This window comes from Sycon ciliatum, chromosome 1, assembly GCF_964019385.1.
Source record: "Sycon ciliatum chromosome 1, ocSycCili1.1, whole genome shotgun sequence".
NCBI lineage: Eukaryota > Metazoa > Porifera > Calcarea > Leucosolenida > Sycettidae > Sycon > Sycon ciliatum.
In genome coordinates this window covers 82,428,920-82,442,408 of record NC_088643.1, presented here as the reverse complement: position 1 = coordinate 82,442,408, position 13,489 = coordinate 82,428,920, and the positions used below count along the sequence as shown (strand labels likewise).

The 13,489-nt window shown below is 47.8% G+C and overlaps 2 protein-coding genes across 3 annotated transcripts in view; both read left to right on the top strand.

The window, feature by feature from the left end:
• LOC135805873 (uncharacterized) overlaps nt 1–3,117 on the top strand; it is a 60,746-nt gene extending 57,629 nt beyond the window's left edge. For both annotated transcript variants that reach the window (XM_065319993.1, XM_065319992.1), the window contains exon 38: nt 2,358–3,117. In XM_065319993.1, the coding sequence (XP_065176065.1) occupies nt 2,358–2,420 (63 nt within the window). In that variant the 3' untranslated portion in view covers nt 2,421–3,117. The remainder of the gene's footprint in view (nt 1–2,357) is intronic.
• A 5,595-nt stretch (nt 3,118–8,712) lies between these two features.
• Nucleotides 8,713–10,364, top strand: LOC135805871 (homeobox protein TGIF2-like). Its single transcript, XM_065319991.1, has 2 exons — nt 8,713–8,929; nt 9,240–10,364. Exons 1-2 carry the CDS (start codon nt 8,833–8,835, stop codon nt 9,860–9,862), a joined length of 720 nt encoding a protein of 239 aa, XP_065176063.1. The 5' UTR covers nt 8,713–8,832; the 3' UTR covers nt 9,863–10,364.
• The last annotated feature ends 3,125 nt before the right edge of the window (nt 10,365–13,489 follow it).

Below are 13,489 nucleotides of genomic sequence, written 5' to 3'. Positions count from 1 at the left end.
CATTGAAATAGTAAGGTGAGGGAGGGGGGATTCCTAGACCCTCAATGGTACATGATTTGGGCATATGGTACGATCTGCTTCCACAGATTTCCTGTCAAGACTGTGTGAATTGATGAGATCAGCTGATCCTAAAGTAAAATCAGCTGGGCTAGATTATTGAAAGTAGACCTTGGTTACACAGCTAGTGGCGTGATGGCCACAGAAGATTGTGTTACATCCAGGAGGCAGTGAGATAGTAGCTGTGTTGAGAAGCATGAAACCTGACCATGAAGAAGATTCTGTCAACAGGGAAACTCTAACAGCTGGTGTTAGGCCTCGTGGGACCGGACAACAATGCTTTGCACTTGACAAAGTTCCTTCGTGGACACTTTGCAGACACCTACTCCCTTATCTTCTTCCTTATCTCCATCCATTGTCAGGCAGGGAACACAGAGTCTTGTCAGCATGTGTGCGCACGCGTGAGGGATAACTGACATCTAGATTAGAGAAGGTGCAATTCCTGCATCTAACATGTGTTTGTGCGGTTTGCTTTCACTTAGCGCGGTGATACGGAAAACCGCAGCACGCATAGAGAAAGTTAAATGCTAGCATGTAATTAGGCACAGATATGTGTGATGGGTATACTTAGCAGTACATATATATATGCACTGGGAAATTTACTATAGGAATCACAGAGCTAGATGTATAGTTTGTAGGTACTCTCTTCCTGATCCATGGTCACAGGGTCAACACTACGCAAATCATTTACTTGAGATCCCAAGATTTTAGCAAATTCAAAGTCTGTAATGCAAGGCACTTAAAAATACTAGTAGATGATAAAGAGAAATATTGGTTATTGCAGCTCTGGAAGTTTCTAGGCATTGGTTGGCGTACGTAGGGGGCATTGGGTGCCGCACCTGGAGAAGCACAGGGGATTAGGCCAGGCTGAGCCCAGAAGTACAGAGCAGCCTGGCATACTTGTGCCTGTCCTATCAGTCATGTTGTTGCCACTGAGACTGCAATGGGCTGTGACGTATGGGATATGGGTACAACGTTATGTACTCGACTATCCCCTGTGTAATACTATGCAGAGACACAGTGGCCGTATCCAGTTCTTACCCATACCAGTGCAAGGACTATCAACTTTAACCAAATGTACTGTACATGTATTCACCAAGTACTCTCTTGGGAATAAGTACCTGTGGTTGGAAGTGTTTCACCTTTGAACCACTCAGCTTCAAGTGATGGTGATCTCATCCTGAGCTCTAGCCTAGGCTCAGTGCATATCCTGACTGCTGACTGCTGAGCACAGTGCGAGCAGGTGCATGGTGTGCTTCTGTACTCATAGTCATACCATGTACTACACTACATCATGCACTGCTCCAGTACTTGACTAGGACTCACTCCCTCACTCACTGTGTGGTTGTACACTACAGTACTCGTATTTACTACTACTACTAGTACTTTTATAACTACTTCCTGTGCTCACACCACAACAAGTAGATTGTACAGTGTACATGGTGTACTACATGTACAGTACAGTCAGTATAGTAGTGACTTGAACAAGGACTATGACTCACACATTAGTCATAGCTGAGTAGTCATGCAACAGTGAGTGACTCACACTAGTGTTACTCCACTTGACTCTATACAGTTTGTACTGTGTGTGGCAGTGTGTGTGTGGCAGTGTGTGTGTGGCAGTGTGTGTGAAACGTGCCGAATGGTCACTGTTCAGTGAGTAGAGAGAGTGGAGTTAAGTGCCCATGAAGTGCACAAGTGCAGGAGCCAGTCAGGCATGGCCTCTGACCCTCACAGACCCTGGTGTGCATTGTAGTGCCTGACATGGACCTATCACATACTACATGAGTGTAATACTCCAAAGGGATCATGTCATTAGCGTGTAGATTCATGTGCAGTTATTTGTATCTAGGCCACTATTAGTATTATGCTGGTACTAATAGTTATATTTGTCGGTGTGTACCAGTCTGGTGATGTTGAGCAGCTGCCTGCTTGCCAGTGCACCCATCTGCTGTGGTGGTAGTGTGGACAGTGAACTTGTTACTGTGAAGAGTGTGATAACCAACATGAATACAATGCCATCATGTAGCAGTCATGTTCACACTCTGATGATGTGACTGTAGCTAGCAGCACATGTCCTGTTACAGATGGTTGGATGTGTCCCACAGTGCCTAATCATACCACCTATGGATACACATCCCTGTGCCTTTAATGTGCACTGTGGGTCCTTTTGAAGCCACAATGACACTTCCCAGCAGCTTTGACATCCTGTTAGAATACCATACCTATCCTACTACTCCCATACACTGACATTTTATAAGTGCTTGTTTGTCCATTGTGGTCACTTGTTTCCGGTGCAGAGCTTCGACAGCAATGGCTACGTGGACCCCGCTAAGCAACAGGCCAACACTGGGATCCGCTAGCGTCGACTCAATCAGTGAGTTGGTCAAGGAGATGAAGCTGTCCTTGCTGATGTGTTCCACACAGTGGCATGGCAATTAGCAGTGCTGCCCTGTGGAGCTAGGGCTGTGTGAGTGCATGCAGTGCTGCCCTGTGGAGCTAGGGCTGTGTGAGTGCATGCAGTGCTACTGCTAGTGTTGAGCTACGCGTAATCAATCCAAATAGGGTAACTTGAATGACTATACCCGGCTATACCTGTGGTAACAGAGTACCACTGCTGGCCAAGAGGACCCATTATTCTGCACTACTAGAAAGTATTGTGGAAATATTATTCATGTGGGGGACCACACTATGCAACCACCATTGTCATTGACTTTTCGCATTGCTTGTGAGAAAGTGAGCTGCAGTATTTTCGTCATGCTCAAATCATAATTCAATATTATCGAGGTGAAATATCAGATGATGTGATTCCCAGTGTTAATTCTAGGACCCTGTTTCTTTTTGTCGTTCCTCTGTGCTGGCGCAGTTGCAACCGGGCTGGAAAATTCTTTCTCCTTCTCTCTTCATTTGGTCACTTCTGTCAGTTTGAGCAATATATTTATGGTGGTTTGTTCTGTAATTCAGAGTCTTAATTTGTTGTATGAAATGATATTTATTAGTCCGGAGGAGGCCTGGTGTTGCCCCATTATCATCTTTTCAATTAAACATGCTGCAGTTCCAGTTGTCTTGTTTGTCTATCGCTTGTCGATCCTGATATGGTAATGGGGATACCTCAACCAGATAGTCTGAGTTTGAGCGTCAAACAAGGTTGCGTGCGGTCGCTGTTCCATCTGTTGTGGACACCGATGACCAGCAATCTTGCCTTCACGTTTTACAGCCATGCTCCGCATCTCGACACACCCGTGAGCAGTGTCCGCTCGTCGCAGAGTCGATCTAAAACAAAACGATGGCACCATCGTAGCCGTATCAGCTGACCAATCCTCCCGCCACGTTCCCCATTGACGTTTTTCTTTTGGTTCTGTTGCACGTGCGTTGCATCTTTCTTGTAGAGCAGCAGCAGCAGCAGCAGCTGAGAGTCATATGATAGAGCAGACGGGAGGAGTTGTTCCCTACTGCCTAGTACTGGACCTTGATGGCAATGCACCCTGCAGCTGTTGGCGATGGGGACATTATCCAGTTGCAGAGATATAGTTCTAAATGACTGGTCGCTTGTGAGCAGACTTTTCCGACACTGACAGGTTACTGCCAGTACTGGGTCAGCCGAATGACCTACAATGTCGTACCACCAACATTTGCTCGTGCTGCTGTCACTTCTGCATACTCTTACTACGCATACATCCCGTTTTTGTCTGTTTGCAAAGGATGGCGTACGTGCAGAGTTAGACGATGGCATCCAGGAATGCTTGGAAGAATTGCTTGATCACATGGGCAGAGGTCATGGGCATTCTGACCTATCCGGATTGGCTGACAGGGTGACGACAACTGACTGTCGCAGTGTTGCCCCTAGCCCTTGCGTTGACCGCCTTGAGATCATCACGTCACGTATCTATCTACCATTGTTTGCAGCAGTGGGCAAACCAGCCCTGCTCTCCACTAAGATTCGCTGTACGCCTGTAGCTGTAATACTAGACCACCATTTTGGACTATCCATAGGTTTCTTGCATTACTGGTTCGTTTACTGTCACACTTACTCTGATAAAGTGATAGTGCACATATCGTGTAGCTCCAGGCAGGGTGGAGAGGACAAGGGGCCCAGATGGTGCCTGCCAGTGCGCCTGTCACGTCTGCTGCTGTGGCTGCTTCTGCTTGCTGGCAGAAGGCCCACGTGCAGCTGTGCACAGTGGTGGGCATGATAATGGTGTGTGCCGCCTAAACAATATGATCAGTACAAGTATCATACTGGTACCCGTATGCTCCCGAATCCAACTAGACTGTGAAAATAGTACTGTCCGCATAACATAGTGACTGGTCCCGATGTAGAATGTATGCTGGAATAATTGAAGCGTGTATTTTGTAAACAAACACTTCAACTGCGTCCGCAGTGCATACACAAGAATATGGACCGACAACCAACAGGTGTAACGGGAAGGGAGAACGTACCCAACACGTTTGTTTGTGGTGTCGGGTGCTCCAGTACTGGCTGCTGCGGACAAGAATCGATGAGAAAATCAATCTCCTTCCGCCCACACTGAAGGCCTGCTGCTCAGGGAGGAGTCACGTAAATGTCTGCGAGATACCCACTCTGACAATGTACTCGCCCGAAGCAAGGAGGGAGTGGTCAGCGCATACCAGTCGGTTCGGACTATGGGATTCATAGGGCGTTCATACATGACGAGGATAGCTACCGAGAGACGTGCGTGAGGGGCATACGGGCACACGTGGCGCTACGAAGGTGGCACTGATTCGCAAACGTAAACAAGAGGGAAAAAATTGACGTTTGACAGCACAGTCCTACATGTAGTGTACCCCTTCAGCACAGTCCTAGCGTACCCCTTCACGGCTTCAGTACTTTCCTTCATGTACAAGGTCAGGGGTACACGTTCCAAGACGACCGTAATGGCATTGGAATACAGTAAAATGACTTTACGTATGATCTTCCTTGCCCTGGCGTAGGGGCTCAGCTGTGACGTGTGGTAGTGGCTGTGCTATGTCAAAGAACATGGAACGACATGGATGGCATACCTGCGATCTGTGTGGGCTCCTGGCAGCCGTACTGGTAAAGCAACACTAACAATGCATACAATGCTTAGCTAGTCACTCGTTGGGAGGGAGGAAATTCCATCCACACGCGTAATGCCAACCTTTACTTTGAGCTACGCTACTGTGCAACTCAGCCGCAGGCTGCAAGAAGTCCGAAAGGAAGCAGGCGGAAAACCTGCAGTATCTCGTGAGACCGGGCTTCGTTTGCGTCATCGCCTCTACGCCATGTTCTTACCACTATCTGCGTTTGACACTTCACCCAGGGGACACGAAGTCTGACAGTTGCAATTTGTCCTCCGATGAATGTAGCAAATGTCAAAATACTACTGTACATGTACTAGCACTGCATTTCTATGTTGACTACCTACATGTACACGACTGTATGCCGGACGAGCTCTGTTTTCCACAATCATGCATGATGTGGGCTCAGTGGTAGAGTCTACATCATGTGCAGTTACCCGGTAGAAGCAAGACTCAGCCAAGAGTTGAGTCGAAGTCACAATACAGACTACCGTCATCGTGTGTGTCACGGTGGCATAGTAATGACAACGACGTGCGCAACTAACTACTTCTGGTAGTTCTGCGGAGAATGAAACATACAGTCATGCAGCATACAGACTTCACGGGTCGGAGTACCAGACCATCTAACCGTGGCCTCAGTAATAATATTGTTTTCGCATGCAGACCAAGACGACCAAGATGTATGGCTGTCACTCATCATTCTCGTCCAGAACGTAAAATGTCCTCATCGCCATACTGCCATAGCACTGTCTTTGTCTTCGTACTTCCCAGCAAACGAACTGGAAGACGTCCATCGCGTGTACGGACTAGGAAGGACCTACTAGAGCGCAACACTGCATGCATCCCAGAGACGAAGATTCGTGAGGGATTCCCTGTCATTCGTTCAAGACACTTTTAATATTGTTTCGTCTAGCACTCTCACTCATTCTCGCCCAAGGTGTGCCCACATACAGTCATGTACATACCGTACCATAGTCATTGGCAACAAGACTTCTGCTACATGGAGCACACTAGATAGCTCTTTGGTCTTACTACTAGTCTTAGCATCAGCCATACCGGCAAGATACAACCTGCGCTGACACTTGTGAGTGTGAGTCTGACAGTCCGATCTCCGCCGACTGAGGTACGAAAAAACTGTCAACTGACAGGCGTGCATCAGCTGATATGTGCATAACCTTTCAACACCTCTCCTGGCCGCTTTCAAACTGCTTTGACAGTTGACAGGTCAAGAACGTTACGTGGCTGCAAGGCCCGCACTCGTCTGTACACTATCATGCTACACGATGTTCGTAGTCAACAAAAATGGTCTACGTGACCAGCTGAGAGGGTGTACAACCCACAGCCATCCGTGAAATCCGAGAATGCATCCCAGTTCCCGCCATCTCCGACATCTCATGTGACAGAAGAGGCACTGCGGATTAGCTAATTATTGAGATTAGAGTGCGAGGCCGAGTGACAGCGACCCCGTTTCGATTGGGTGGTTTTCTGAATCCAAACAGGCTCAGGTCTGACAACAGAGAGTTGATCTTTGGCCATTCACGTCCATCGTTTGAAGGAAAGAGTTTCGCGTAAGTTGTGAAAGGTGCGTTTGACGGGCTGATGGTTTCTTCTGCGTCACACAATCCTGTCCAGCAAAGCACTTCTGCGTGTTTTGGGTGCCCCATCGGCTTGGGCGTATTGATAATGAATTCGACTCATCGCAGCCACTTGCAGCCTTGCCATTGTCTGTACATCTGCATTTTGTTCGCATTTTCTTGAAACAGGACAAACTGGTCCTACTAACTATCATCGCTATGGCTCAGCCTTGTCATGGTATGACGCATTGGTGAAGTAAAATAATTGGTAGAAAGCCCCAGACTCACAAATGCAACATGCTCGAGGGCTTCTGACCAACCACTCCCAGTGGAGGAACGATCCGGTTATCGTCAACTCCAGCACTCGACTACGTATCGCTCTGCTCTTCTCAATCTTTGCAGCAGACGTGTGTGGGCACATGTCTCTGATTTGTGATGAGTAGATCCATCAGCCGGAGCTAATCCACTCCTTGGCATGTGCTAGATGTTTCTGTTTCTGAAAAGTTGGGAGTATGGTGGTACTCTCCAAAATCCATGCTGATCTGTTGATCATTCTGCTGGTTGTATTACTCTGCAAGTGCAAGTGCAAGTGATTTTTTCAAACAATTATTATTGCCTCTTGACTGTAATTGTCAGCAGCTAATGTATGGGCTACGGAGTACGGAATGTTTCATTCGGCCAGTTCTCGTTTACAATGACCACCTGTAATGGTCATGAATACTGTAGGATATCGTAATTCATCACACTGGCCTACCATACCACTACATTATGTACTCAACTACCAGGTACACATGATCGTACTAGAAACGTAAATAATTAATTGAAGTAATTAGTTACTGCAGTACAGTAACTGCTACTGTTAGTTGCATGATGCATTGAATCTTTACGGCTCCACTTTACACCCTGTGGTAGGTTTTTGCAGCAGCAGCGGTAGCAACCTGTCCGAGAAACACCGTAAACCACATGTGTGATTAGGTGATTCGGATTTATCAGAGCACACCTTCACGAGCACACCAGTCAACAGCTTGCCCTATACTAAGGCTAAAGTGCAGGACTGTACATTTTCCAGCACACAGTCGTTCCCCTCTTCATAAACATCGTAGTACTCATTGAATCATAATTTTGCTGTCATCACATTGTGGCTTCGAAACTAAATAATTAACTAATTATTTTCCTCGCACACATCACTGATCAGTTATTACGTTATCACACATACAGCGATGACCGGGACAGGAGGTTTGTGCAAGCATGACCGTTGACAGCGTTGTGCTTTGCTTGGCGGCGCACCAGAACTGAGAGTAGTGAGAGTTGGTTTCTTCAGAACTGCTTGGCTAGAGTCTAGCTGTGGCTAGACGTGTGAACTGAAGCAACATGCTGAGGTGCAGGTCTCCTGAAGTATCACCTAGGCTGAGGAGAGAGGTGGCAAGTCTTGAAGAAGAAAGGCCAACAGTCAGCACTGTCTGTAGCGTTCCCTGCTAGTTCTGCTCTAGACTAGAGTAGAGACAAACAGTAGAGTGCGGGTAGTTTTGGCTCTGCCTCGGCCTCGATGTCAGTCACTGGATATCGTACGACCTCTCGAGCTAGCTCGGTTCAGTGACCTCGATCCGAACTAACCATTCTTCTGCCACGTGCTCAGTCCACTAGCTAGCTGACAGCACACGAACCAGCGCTAGCGCTGGTGATCGTGATCACTGACAACATTTTGTAGATATCTTCCGTACATATCGCGCTTGCACGTAATCGTCCTTCAACACTGTCGCAAAGTAGGAAGTGACGGACTTCGCGCGTGGTGACTCAGCCTCGGCATGCCGTACATAATCCAGTACGTTATTCTATGAAAGCGCGTAGTACGGAGTACGGTAGTACTAGTAGCGTGGAGTCACGTGTCAATTCGCGCGCTAGGGAGAAGACCTACAAGGCTACATGTGTGCCGTGTACAAATTACACTGGGACTCACAGTCTAGTCAGTGGGTGCTGTCACTGTCAAGCCGACTGGATATCGACGACAAAAGTAAGGTTGCTCCTTGCGCCTGCATTCATTGTGAACTGGTGTCAACGGTGAGCGGTCGCAAGTTTTCATTAGGTTGTGGACGAAGAGAAACCTTCAGCACCTAGGAGGCTAACTTTCCCGCTTACCAACATGCGCTCCACGATTCAACTATTCGCCGCCCAGAGCGTGATGGAAGACCATCGTGCCAACGCTAACAGTGCGGGCTACGGTGACGAGCGAAACCAAGGTACGTGTTTCCGTCGGGTTTTTCCAGCGCACGTCTCGTTGACGTGCGTGCGTGCGTGCTGCTTTGCAAGACGTTGTTTGTCCTTGGTCTTGTCGCGGGCATGCCGTTAGTAGGCTTTCAAGTGAGATGTCACACTCCTTGCGGTGGTGCAGTCCTTGGCATTCCTTGCACATGGCCACGTGAATGATTTACTCCACATAATTCTTCCACTGGAAGCGGGAACATTCAAGTTCTGAAAGTTGACGTACCGATAATTACTAGCGCAACTAATTGTTTCCTTTCTTTCTCTTTCATGGTATGTGTTCTGCAGATTGTAGTTCGTCCGATAGTAGCAGCCCTGTATCTCCGGACTCCAGGCAGCTGGATGCAAGCGCTGACAGGCGCCGTGGACATCCCAAATCCACTTCGGAAACACTGAAGAAGTGGATTGACTGTCATCGCGACAATCCCTACCCGAACGACGACGAGAAGAACGAGCTTTGCCGAGAGACTCAACTGACGAGAATCCAGCTGAACAATTGGTTCATCAACGCACGGCGTCGCTATCTACCGGGAAAGGCAGAACATGATACTGGACTTGCCTTCTCCCCTGTCAAGAGTAAGCCGTCAGCACGCTCCGTGTTGCGCAGACCCAAGAGTCCTCAGCCGAGCCGAAAGAGAAGTCCTACAGAAGAGATCGATTCCATGGCTACAGTGGAACCTACTTGCATTCCGGAAAGTGTCCCGTCACCAATTTGCTCCGACTGTGATGATTCAAGCTCCAGCTCAGATTCTGACAGTTCTGAGTCCCAGGACCCTTCACCTATGGCTATGGATCACTCTTTCGAGCGACCTTCTCTCCGTGCTCCGAAAATGTTTGCTGCCCTGCTGGAAGTGGTAGATCGCGAGTGGTGTGCAATTTACCAGGGCGATGAGGAGAGGATGGAGACCTGACTTTCCCTGACCTCACCTTCTTTGTGTCTCTAATAGGCTTTTATCTATTCTAGGATCCTGTTTATCACGAAACTCTTTTATCATCTCCCTGCGGGTAGGATAGGTACTCTTTGAATTATAATCCAAGTGTAGTGCTAATGGATAGTATGGTTATGGCTTCCTTGTTCCTCCGTATAATACCATCTCTGCTTTGTGGGATGTGAAAACGAATTAGTCCTCTTCCACCATTCTCCTTATAATTATAATATTAGTCTCCCAGTCAGAATCAAGACTGTCTGGTGCCAGTGGCATAGCTAAAACCTGCTGGCTGATGATCCTCTTTTTCCCATCCTTATTCAATTCAGCACATATCTTATCTGATGCTTAGCAAATATGGAACTTGAGTAGGGTGTCTTCCTCATTATCTCTTTCTCTTGTTGACCACGCTCATTATGGCATTGGCGTTGAACTCTCATCGACCTCTTTATCCGACCTATACTATTGTGGCTTTCTCTTTTCCAAACTCCTGTCCTGCTGGGTAGATGTGTGCTTGCTGACTGACCATGTGAGTCTAGGCGAGAAGTCTTGTAGCGAGGCATAATCCGGGGAAATGTGAACGATACAAGCATGATGCAGTGCACAGAAAAACATGACGGGTTTTTACAATTTTAGAACACACTGCACTGGTGCAACGGACTCGTCAGAAAGCACAAAGAAGAAGGAGACGTGTTTTACCTTTACTTAGAGTCTACTGTAACCAGTAAGCATCAGTTAGACTGTAGTAAGAGAGTGTCATTGCTGCCCACTGTCTGTACTACGACTACGAGTGTGCACTGCGCGATGGAGCTGTCTCACTTTCCGAGTGCTGTCAATCTGGCCGAACGGGATGACGAACATCCAAAGCTGTATAAAGGTCACCGCGACCATCTGTAGCCACAGTGTAGGCTGATTGTATGTTTTGCCTGACGTCGACGGTGTTGACAGCATTAATCATTCCCGCCAAAATTGATCGATACACGTGCCTTCTGAGTCTGACTCTGAGCTTGTCGCCCGAGCACTCTTCTTTGGCTCTGGTATGCAGGACGTGCCACCTACCATTACGACTACATAGTCATTGTACATAAATTCATAATCATTGTATTTGTACTGGTCCCAGCCCCAGGATCGGAACGCTGGACAAAAGACGTGCGCCGATAACATGGATAATGTGTGCTTGGAGATTGATGTGAAAAGTATGCAAACTATCGTATGGTGATTACCGTCGCGTCGCGGCTCTAGGCTAGCTCTAGCATGGCCCGACCGCATTTGTTTCGAATGTAAGATCGTTAGCTGTTGTATGTGCTGCTAGGCGTAAAGCGAGGAGGAAAACGGATCCTACTTTCCTAGGCAAGGCGGCAGCTTCAAGCGACTTGCGCGCTGGGGTTTCTTTCCGATTGATTGCGAAACTCTAGTCCGTGGCGTATACGCGTATGACTAGTGTAGTGAGTCTGACTATGACTACGAGCAGCGCGAGCTCCACTGCCGCACTGGCCCGGATCGATCAGACTGTAGCCATACCAGTGCAGTGCAAGTACCAGTAGAGTAGAGACAAGCTGTGTGACTGACAAAGCAGGATGCATATTCACTGACTGTCTGAGAATAGTGAGATCTCAGCATCAGTCCAGTTGAGTTGTTTGTCCATAAAATCATTGTACTTAGTTACAATCCTTGTTTAACCAGACTGACATGTTACACTACAGTCTACTACTAGTAGATCTACGTCTTACTCTTAGTCTTAGTACCATCGGCAGTAGACCAGGTAGACCTTCGACCAGGCTTCGTGTAGCTTGTGCAGAGCCGCGCGCAGAGGGTTGCAGGAGTGGGACCAAAAATAAAGCTGAAAAGGTAGACATCAGCTTGAGAAACTGACACTCTATTTCCAACTGAAGTACGAAAACTCTCGCTGTTTGATGTGTTGTGATGAGGAAAGCGACGCGTGACGGTTAGTATCTGCACAACAAAGCAATGCAACGTCCCATTTCCACTTCCTGGTACTGAGGATACAGCAGTAGAATGCGCACCGAGTGACTGTAAGGTGTGACTTCCTGCCAAATAATAATTCGTTTCTTTTCGCCAATCAAGTAAAACTCACTGATACTGGTTCTGCCTTCTGGTCTGCCCAGTGCATGCAGTACCCACACGACAATGCCATCCTTCTATCCCTGATCCTGGCATGGCAAGATCCGCATTTTTTGGAGTCAGTAGTTGTCGTTTTCGCTGTCTTTGTGCTTGCAGACTACAAAGCAGCATCGTCGATGGAGTCGCTGGGAAGATCAACACGCTGTACGCATCGTGTCTGCGAAACAGCGACAACGACAAATCGACATACAACTAATACTTACAAGTACAATCATGGACATGACTGAAGACTACATTGTAGTCGACTGCGTAGTGCTGACATGAAAATGAGAGAGAAGCACATAATTATGTACATGGTACATAACCATGATAACATGACAATGACTTATGTTCGAGGCGATCGAGTATGCATGATGACAATGTCAACATGCAAATCCACCATGTCATTGTGAATTATTTGTGTGTGAGTAGTGAAACACTTGTATAAATCAGTCTTATCGAAGTTACAGTTAATTACTAGTATGATTTATGCAGTGGCAGTACTAGTACTAGTAGTAGCGGTAGTTGGGGATCGCAGTCACTAGAAGTCACTCATATCGATTGTGTCCGCAGGTGACAACTCTATAGACACAAACCGCACGTTTAGCGCTAGATACTGAACTGAAGTACTCAGTAACAGTTTTCGGGCGGCCGCCGACTGTCTTTGTAGCCACTTCGGTACATGGAACAATGACGATGTCGCTTGGAGACTGTGGCATCGTGCAGCCTTTCGTTAGTTGCTTTGGACGGCATATCGGCGCCTTCTCACAAAGAAGACGAGGCATCACGTTGCAAAAGACCTGTCGATGGAAGTCTCCTGAACTGAATGGATCATCGCCGACGTATGCATCTTGGCGCCGAGAATCAGCAGCGATGGCTGCAACTGGAAGGTGTTCTGAATACGAATCCTAGTCATGTGCTAGACAAGTGTTGAGTCAGTCGTGGAGTACAGTCAGCCAGTGGCAGTCACGCACTCACCGACTCACATGCGGTCACGCCTGTCGGAAAACTGTCAGGAGAGTTTTGACTTGCGGGCCGGTTGTGTGCAGGCTTTCCCCGTTTGTTTGCTGAGCGACCTCCGCGCGTTGGGGGTGAGTTGGGGAGTTCTGCGCTGCAGCGCTAGCAGCTTGCACAGTTGCAGCGCTGCGATTGCGAAGCAGCACTGACTGTAGTCTGTAGTAGATCTACTAAGTATTAGAGATTCTTGCAATCTTGGGTCAAGGGCCCAGTAGGGGTAGGGGTAGGGTGCACTCAACCAGTGGTGGTAGAGAAATCCGACCTCTACTCGTGTTGTGAACACAACGCAGACGCGCAGCCCCAATAGTCCAAGGCCCATCTTTTGCTGTACTGGAGTGAAGCACCACTCTGGTTTTCATGAGGCAAACTGGTTGATCACTTCTGTTCATGTACACGCACATGTAATGGCTTTGTACATGATTGCACACTTCGTGAGCCTAACGTTTCCGCTTTGCTCCAGCAGTTTTACCTCTA